The sequence below is a fragment of the Drosophila busckii genome, chromosome 2R, assembly GCF_011750605.1.
Source record: "Drosophila busckii strain San Diego stock center, stock number 13000-0081.31 chromosome 2R, ASM1175060v1, whole genome shotgun sequence".
In the NCBI taxonomy this organism is placed as follows: domain Eukaryota; kingdom Metazoa; phylum Arthropoda; class Insecta; order Diptera; family Drosophilidae; genus Drosophila; species Drosophila busckii.
Genome location: NC_046605.1, coordinates 7,228,426 through 7,238,130, shown reverse-complemented (window position 1 = coordinate 7,238,130; position 9,705 = coordinate 7,228,426). Strand labels below are relative to the sequence as shown.

At 37.0% G+C, this 9,705-nt stretch overlaps 1 protein-coding gene across 1 annotated transcript; it reads left to right on the top strand.

Annotated features, from left to right (window-relative positions):
* The first annotated feature begins 1,668 nt into the window (after positions 1 to 1,668).
* Positions 1,669 to 2,513, top strand: LOC108595872. Its single transcript, XM_017981164.1, has 2 exons — positions 1,669 to 1,888; positions 1,949 to 2,513. Exons 1-2 carry the CDS (start codon positions 1,706 to 1,708, stop codon positions 2,450 to 2,452), a joined length of 687 nt encoding a protein of 228 aa, XP_017836653.1. The 5' UTR covers positions 1,669 to 1,705; the 3' UTR covers positions 2,453 to 2,513.
* Positions 2,514 to 9,705: the final 7,192 nt, after the last annotated feature.

Below are 9,705 nucleotides of genomic sequence, written 5' to 3'. Positions count from 1 at the left end.
AATTTTTGTAAATATTTTTTTTATTTTTCGCAATTGCAACTGACAAGCTTATTAAAGAGTTTTGGTTAACGCGTAAATATGTTGATGTCACTGCTGCTGGCATGATTAACTTTGCGCTCTCACTCACACACTCTCTCTATTGCGCTCTCACTCTATTGCTAGCAAGTTCTTTGGCATTGTAGACACTTCAACTGTTGTCAGTCGCAGTCGACAGCAAGTTTCACAGCTTCACTTTGCCACGCTCTCTATCATTTTTTTAGTCCTACTACTATCTCTCTCGCTCACACACTCTCTCGCTATCTTTCTCTTTCGCTGCCTGTTGCTGACGGTGACAATTTTAGCGCTTGTGCCCCTGGACAGCGACCCACCGCTGCGTCTGTCCACAGCTCCACTCAACTCGCTGCCTACTGCACTTAGCCTCAACTAAATTAATATTTTATATATTTTTAGCTTTAATTATTATTACAGCAACATTCAATTTAAATTTAGTATGTCTGATAAGGCAATTGCTTTATTTTATGGCTAAATCAGTGCATTGTTCTTAATGTTACTTAAGCTTTATCTTAGATTAGCTTTAGCTGCTTTTAAATTATGTCTTGAGCGCTGTTTTTCAATCAACTTATTGATTGCGCACTATTTGTTGTTCAGACTAGTCTGATTACTCATTATATGTCAATATAGCAAAGCGTGCCGCTTAGTCTAATGCCCATTGTCAAGATATGATATGATACACTGTGAGAAATTTTAGGCACACAAGTTGAATACAACAAATAATTTAATTACTTGCATAATTTTAAATACTTTTTGTTGTATTTAATATTTTTCTTATGTTTATTTGTTTATGAATTTTTTTGCAACTTTTTTTTTAGTTGCTTTGGTTATGTTTTTTGTTATTTTTTTTTATTTGGCAATTACATTTATATTTAATGATGCATTCTAATACACTTTGATATTTTTATAGAAAATGAAAATGGGCTTATTAAAGTTTTATAAGCTAAACAACAAAAAAAAAAGTGAAAGTGATACTGTATTAACTATTTTTTCAGCATTTTACGTATACGTTGAATTTTAATTAAATTTTTTTTATTTATTATTATATTTTAAACATTTGTTATTGCAAGTTATACAAATTTAAAGTATTTGCTTGATTTTAATTAAAAATTTGTATGCAATATTTTTGTTAAAATATTTTGTATTATATTTTAAATATTTGTGATTTTAAGTTATAATTATTTATTTACTTTACGTTATACATTTGTAATTATTTGCTTACTTTTTCAATAGTTATGCTTGCTTTAGAAAATGTTACAAAAAGTTTTATTAATATTTTTTAATTTATTTATGCCAATTGAACTGCAGAATTATAAGCATATAAACTTTAAATTTTATTGTTAAATTTAGTTCGCAATTTTGGCTTCACGGCATCGGATGTTGTTAGTCGAGAGATTCCTAGAAATTGTTTCCTCACTGATAAGCGCTATCAATATCAATATATTTAACACTCAGTCCGCCCTCCTCACTTAAGGGAAAACTTATTTGGCTTTATGGCAGCCGTGTGCTTTACCATAAATAAATAGGCGCAACAATTAATAGCAGATAAGATTAGATACTTAGTTTTAGTATTTAAGCAATAGCCTTGTCTGCTCATCGATCAGTAGTTGTGCCGAAATCGAAAGTCGAAAGACCCAAATCCTTAGCTCGAGCCATGGAAAATAAAGTTGTCTTTACTTTGCTGCTGCTGTGCGGCATGCAACAGGCTTGGTCACTGCCCAGCGAATTCGCGGACACTGCAGCAACAGAGTTAGTAACTGAGGTAACCGATTTGACCACGCCCATGCCCGCCTTTAGCTGTGCCGCACGCCCGGGTATCACAGTGGAGTTAGACAAAGTGAGTTCAACAATTAAATTCAAAAAGTGAGAATATATTTTAACATAAATTCGACTGCAGTTAGCGGGCGATTGGTTTGAAGTTGCGCGTGTGCCGAATGTGGAGCAGACGCAGTGCTTGAAGTATGTGGTGCCCAAGGAGCTGAAGGATAACAAGCTCGAGATTCAAATGCATTTCATCAGCACCGTCAACGACAAATGGGATCCCGCACACGAGACTGTCTCGTTCCCCTGGAGCGACACTGGCATCTTCACCGGCGAGGTGCAGGGTACTCCAGTTAAATATATGATTGCCGACACGGATCACAGCACCTATGCGCTGATCTGTGGTGAACTTGGCAGCGCCGGCAGAGTTCAGCAGGTCGTCAAGCTATGGACTCGCGATCGCCTGCTCACTGATCAGCAGATCGAGCTCATCAAGAATCGCTACAACACTGTGGGCAATGCCGAGGATCTCTTCTGGCTGGAGCAGCGCGACGCCAAGTGCAGCGGCTTCATGTGCTCGGCGGGCAGCGCAGTCATCGCCCTCTGCTCGGCGCTGCTGCTGGCGCTGCGCAGTGCGTAGAGCTAATTAGTCTCATTATAAAATATGTAGAAATACAAATTTAAATACTTGACAAATTGTACACTTAAGTGAATTTATTTATTAGTAAAATTTAAATAATTCGTAGCACTTAAAAAATTAAAACCAAACTACAGCATTTTTTATACAAATAATTGCAGTCTTTTGCTTAAAACAATAAAAATCAAAGCAATTCACATAAAATATCAAGCTGTTAAATTTCAATTACAAGCAGCAATAAATTTAATTATTTATGTAATTGTTTAATGTTCAAAGTTAAATGCTTGCAATTGCTTATTAATTATAGTTGTTTGACTAATTTCCATTATTAAAATTATGCTGCTATGTTTGTAATTAATTTTTTTCTAAGGCTAGTGATTTTTTTTATTTTAAAAATAAACGTTGCAGTTTTCTCAAAGTAATATAAAACTGTGCTGCTTATTTTTAGTTTTTATCAATTATGACAAATATTATTTATGATTTGTAGTCAACTGTTGTATTCTTTGATTTTTTTTCAAGCAAAACGCAAATGTCAAATGTTTTATCTGCTCTAAAAATTGTGCTAAAAATCATTAAAAACTTATTCATGTTTTGTTGTTTATATTTTTAATAGCTTTAATTTTTAATAATAATTAAGGCAAGGCTTTAAGCAAAAACATTTCAGTTGAAAATAATTAAAGAAATATTATAAATAATTCTTTTTAAAAATTGCAATTATTTGTAGAAATTTTTTATGCTAAAAAAAATTAAACAAAAATATTTTTGAACACATAATTGTACAAATAAGCTTAATAATTCCTTTTTTAATTATGCAATTAAATTTATGCATAAATTAAATTATGCAAAAATATTTTTGTTGCAAATAATTGACGAAGTAAACTTTATCTTTTGAATAAGCAAAGGCAAGGCCTTAAACATACATATTTTTGTTGCAAATAATTGTATAAATAATCCTAATAAACCTTTTTAAATATTTCAATTATTTGTTTGACAAATTATAAATTAATCTGAGCAGCCCACAAGTTCCAAGTTCCAAGTACTGGGAGTGTTCGCCCATAAACAAATTGACGCCCTGAAATTTCCCACGCCTCAGCCCCACCCCCAACCCACAGTAGACATAACTATATACAGTATTTTTTATCAACAGTTTGGAATGGCATTGGCTGTCATATAAAGGCGGCTGTGTTATCTGCTCGCACTCAGTTGGCCGCCATGCGGCAGCTTATTATCAAAAGTCAGTCAATGCTGTGTCAGACACACACACACAAAGAGAGAGTTGGAGAGAGAGTGGAAGAGAGTGGGAGAGAGTGTGAGAGCTTCATTTTGACCTGCTGCCCTAAAAGGGGGCGCACAAGTGCTTGGCAGTTGGTTGAGGGTTGCTTTTCAAATTCTGTTTGCTGCTGCTGCTGCTGCTGAATTGGCGCTGAGCAAACAACTTCTTTATCGTCAGCATACACGCCACAGTCGGATAAACACAAACAGCAGCAGCAGCCGCAGCAGCAGTTAAATCAAAAGGACTTAGCAGCAACTGACACATGTGCAACATCAGTGACAGCAGCAGCAGCAACAGCAGCAGCAGCAACATGTCATTGATTGTTATTTAAAATAAAAATTAATAATTCAATTATGCGTCAACAGCAAGGCAAACACACATTTTGCAACTGGACTGGCCATTTGGTAACACTCGCGCCACTTGCCACATGCCTCACATTGTGTCTTGCCTCAGTGCCAGGGCTGGCTGGCCTGTCTGGTCGCAGCTGTGTATATGTTTGCCATGGCAGCCAAATTGCCGTGATTTCATTCAATTTGTCGCAGCGGCAGCAACAAATGTTGCCACTTGCCAGGCGCTGCCCAAATTGTTTTCGTTTTGAGCTTTCCCCTCACCTCACCTCAAACAGAATGCGCATAAAAAGTCTGTTGCCCCACCCCACCCTCATCCTCATACCGAACGACTACGTCAGCTGCCAATGCACAATTGTTGTTTGTATGAGAAAATCTCGCCTAATGGCGTTTTACATTATTTGCCGCCTGATGCTGACGACGACGACGTCGACGACGACGCCTGCCAGGCACAACTGCTGCTCAAGCTCTATTGCTCTCTCTCTCTCTCTTTCGGTCGCCTGCACTGTTTCATTGCCAAATGCGCTACAGTTAAGCTTTGTGGTTAGGGTGTTTTGGTTTTCGCTTGCGGCAAAGTTCGATGGGTTCGGGTTCGGCTATTGAGTTGAGGGTGCTGTCCAAGCAATCGTAAGATGAATGGCCACTTATTGCCAATGTCGTCTCCTCGATAGAGCGCAAGTTGTGTTGGTCATTGCAAAGACTTAGCTGGAATATACTATAACGATAACTATGAAATAGTTAAATATAAATAGACCAACTGGTGTTTTGATTTTGAATGCACATGCTAAGCTCAATGCTTTGAAAAGTCACTAAATCAATTGAATTTCAGTTGTTTGCATATTCTGAGCTAATTCCAATCTAAAAGTTTCAAAATGTTAGTAAGTTAATTGAAGATTTTAGCTGTTCCTATTCCTAAAGGAGCAGCTGTTTGTATGTCCTGAATTAATTCCAACCTAAATTAATTGTGGACTGATATATTATTTTTTTATATTTAGAGTTAATTCCTACCTAAAAGTTTCAAAATGTTACTAAATCATCAACATATCAGTTGTTTTTATATTCTGAGCTTCCATCTCAGGATGGAATTTGATTGAAGATTTTGGCTATTTTTATATTCTGAGGTCCAAGCTAAAAGTTAAAAGATTTTAACTGTTCCTATTACAACCTAAAGGTTTAAAATCAATTGAAGATTTCAGCTGTTTGTATATTCTGAATTAATTCCAAACTAAATCTGTTGGTTTATTCTTTAATTCTAACTTAAATGTTTTAAAATGCCACTAAATAAATTGAAGCTATCAATTGTTTCTATATGGTGAGTTTTTACCCCAAGAGTTTAAAATCAATTGAAGATTTTGACTATTTGTATATACTGATTCTTCTTCTTGGTTTAGTGGGTTAACCAATTAGAGAACCAAGTCTTATGTGTATTTCGCACGAGGATAAGAGGTCATAAACCCAATTAACAGAAATCCCAAATCAAAATTTAATTTTAAACTGTCTGGCCCGTAATCTTCTTGCTTTTCCATAATTTGTCCTTTAAGATAACATCGATTGGGGGGAGGAAAAGAGAAAAAAGAGTTCCTCACAAAATTCTTTGTTCTAATTATACACGTCTTTCTTAACCAACCCTATTTGTTGCCCCGCCCCTCCCACCAGCGCCTGCAACATTTGCCTCAGCTCGGAACGGTTTCCATTCAGGCCTGTGTATGGTAAGCGCATTCCCATGTCGCACATAATCCAACGCAGCTGCAGATGCTCAAATCTTCTCCCACCACCGCCGCCGCCGCCGTCGCCGACAGTTCGAAACCCAATTCCAAAAACAAAATCGCCTTTAATTTGCTCGCACATTTCGATGCTGCGGGCCTAGGCCTGCTCACTCCCAGCGGGTTAGTCCAAGGCGTTGAGAGCTGAGCGATGGGCGGTGGGCGTTGCTGGTGCTTAAGTTTATGTATGTGTGTGTGTGTGAGTGAGTGTGGAATATGTGGGGTCTAAAGCATTTGACATGGTGTGAACACGCGCATAAGGCCATTTCAATGGTTTTCAAATGCACAACAAGAAGTGTTTTGGGGGGTGGACTGGCCCCGTGGGGTGTGAAGTTGCCCTTGTGTGTACAATTGGTTGGCAATTTATTTAAATATCGGCACGCAGTTGGGAAGCGCAATGCCAACTGGAATTTCATGGCAAGTGAAACACATTTCGGCGTAAATAAAACGGAGCAACAACAACTGAGAAATTTGGAGTGCCGAGCAAGCTGCCAAAAAGGAATTTTTCAGCTGCCGCGCCAGCAACAGCAGCAGGCACAGCAAAAAGGAAAAAAAAAATAAAAAGGAAGGGACGACGACGACTGTGAATGCGACAGCGGCAGCAGCTGATGTTAATAGCCCAGCGGGCTAAATGCCGGCTGCTGCCAGCAGCACATACAAAGAGCGAGAGAGTGAGAGCGCCGAAGAGGCGAAGAAGAAATGCAGACGGTGGCTGCGCTGCTGCTGCTGCGAGCGATGTGTCTGGCAGGCAAAAGTAAAGGCAGCGTCGTTGTGTGTGTGCGAGTGTGAGAGCGGGGGAGTTGATGAACAGCTGTTCGTGATGGCAACAGAACAACTGCGCAAGCGTCTCGCCAACTGCAAACCGAACACAGACAGCCCCCGAAGTCAACATGTGCGCGTCGGGCCGCCGTCCATGCCAAAAGAACACTTGGAAATTGAAATGTGCGCTCACACATAAACTCAGCATTCAACTGAACGGACGTCAGTCAGCAGCAGCAGCAGCAGAGCAGCACTCGCAATTCGTTTCGTTTCGTTTCCTTGCGTTTCGTCTTCGCGTGATATGTACGCGAGATCAATTGGAACTTGGGCAATGGCAATTCAGTCTTGTTTCTGAGGCCCGACATGCCGGTACAAGTGTCGAGGAGCTACGCAACGTGCCAGCGCATTGTTGTTGTTTGCGTCGCGTGCGGCATTAATAATATGTGCAACTAAGCCACACAACACATTCATTGATTGTTATAAAATATTTAAATAAATTCACACTGCTCAATTACGCCCCAAATTGCATACGCGCGAGCTCGTTAATAAATAAATGCGGTGGGTGTCAACACCGTCGAGAGAGGAAATTGCAAACAAACCAAAGTAAAACAAAAAAAAAAACAACAACAACAACAATACAAACTGCGTTCAGCAAGTGAAATAATAAACATAAAAAAAATATATTAAACAGCAGCCAAAATGGTAAGTCAATGAGCCACATGTATTGCAAGTTTAGTTCAAGATGCAGCATCTGTTTTATCTCGTCTGTGTGTGTGTGTGTGTGTGTGCAACACATGTTGATTGTCCATGCCGCGATAACGCCAGCTGTCCTACACACACACACACACACACACGCACAGTCAGACAAATAGTATTTGTATATGTGAGCAATCTCTCTCACCCTCTCTCTCTCTCTCTCTCTCTCTCTCTCTCTTTCTCTCTTGCTCATTTTATAAATAGTAACTCAAATTGCGACGCATCTGTTTTTTATTTGCGCAAATGTTTGGCCCAAACACACACACACACACAGGCACTAATACTAGCGTAAACTCGCTCGCTCAATATATAAAAAATAAATGCGACACAAATTCCATTCCACGAATTCGTTTTGTCAGTTTCACGTGCGAAATTATAAATTACGAGTTATTTGCCTTCTTTCTATATATTTCTACTAGTTATTGCCGCGTTATGCCGAGGGCGGCGGGTAGGGGGAGGGGGGCGTAGTGGGTGGCACATGTGCGAAAGTTTGCTGCCAGGCAATGACTTTGGCCGCGCCGTCTGTTTCTGATAGCCTCAGCAGCTGGCCCTGCCCTCCTCACCCCCACCCCACCGCCAAAAAAAAGGAAGCTGAACTGCAAATAATTGCAGCCGGTTCTTTGCCCATTTCAATTCCAATTGCTGTTGTATGTCAAAGCCAAAAATTCAAAAAAAAAAAAAAAATTAACTTCAAACTATTGCACTTCAGCATTAAATTATTAAAATCAAATGCTATTCAATTTCTTAGAAATTTATTTATTACAATGTTAGTGAATTTTTGTTATTTACTTTGGCATACTAATTTCAATTAAATTGAACTACTAAAATAATAAACTGTCATAGCATAAAAAACAAATTTAATAGGCAAAAAAACTACATTAGTTATGTTAACGATTTCTTAGAAATATAAATCTATATAGAAGTGAATTAATTATCTAATTTGTCTATTTATTTACTACGATCCTATTTAAATTACTAAAATAATAAATGCTTATAAAATATAAATTCAAAAATAAATAAACAAATACAAGTAAATCATTTGGAATTATTATTTAAAGCAAATTGAATAAATGCTTATAGTTTATTAATTTATAAATGCACAAAACTATGCACAATTATAAGTAAATTATTTAACAAAAAAAAAAAAAAAAATTTAAAAAAAAAATTTTTGAAATATACAAAATTATAAAATTTGAAGTAATTAATATAAAGATAAAAAAGCATAATTCAGTGAGGCAATAAATTTTTCAAATAATTATTATAAATGCACAAAACTATGGAGAAAATCTTAAAAGATACAAATATTGAAAGAAATAATAATTTTTTAAAATAATTAATATACAGAAATTCCAATAAAATAAAAAAATAAAACTCAATGAGCAATTAAATATTATAAATAATTTTTTTTAAAAATTTAATGCTTACAAAATAACAATTTAAGCACTTTAAACACCCAAAAGTAAATAATGTTTAAATATTGCAATAAACGAATTAATTCCAAAGGCTCAAATAATAGCTGAAATTTATCTTATATTAAAACAAATAATTAATGCTTATAAAGTAAATAAAAATCTAAATAATAACTGTAACTTATTTTAAAACAAATAATTATTTTAAGCAAATTAATGCCTATAAATAAATATTGTTTAAATATTGCTATGACAGAATTAATTCCAAAGGCTCAAGATAATAGCTGGAACTTATTTTAACTACCTTATTTAATTCTTTTTTGCCATAGCTTTAAGAACTGCAAATGAGCTTAAATATTTTGCGTGGCAGCAGCAATAATTAATTTATTGAATAATTAACAAGTGTGCAACATTAATTGCGTCCACACGTGCTTCTGGGCTGAGTCCACAGACATTCCAATGCAGTATTTATGTATCTAGTGGCATCTGCCACTGGCGAATGCAGAGCTGCACAGCTGCAAGTTGCATGACACGAACACAGACACAGATACACACAGACACACCTGGCCCCGCATGTGACTTGGCCTTGACTAGTTTGGCCCAGCAGCTGTTTTTGCTTCCAACTGATCTGCATTCTTGTCAGAGAGAGAGAGAGAGAGAGCGGCACGAATGTTGTGGCAAGTGTTTTTTTATTTTTTTGGGACAGCTGCTGAATTTTTTGGCGTCTGCCTGACATTTGGTTTTAGTTGTCGCTGTTGAAACAGCTGCTGATAAATAAATATAAATTATGGTCGTTTAATAATTCAATTAAAAAAACAAGCAGCGCGACTTCAAGTCTGGCTGGCCGGTCGGCCAACTATTATTAGCTGGCTTATTGTTGGGCCAATAGTTGGCTCAGATTGTCTGTCTCGGCCAATTTAGTGGTGCATAATGCAGTAGATTGTCAAAT

Coding starts and splice junctions, on each gene's coding strand:
- LOC108595872 (XM_017981164.1), top strand. CDS start 1,706: ATGGAAAATAAAGTTGTCTTTACTTTGCTGCTGCTGTGCGGCATGCAA. Junction 1,889..1,948: donor TCACAGTGGAGTTAGACAAA/GTGAGTTCAACA, acceptor ATTCGACTGCAG/TTAGCGGGCGATTGGTTTGA.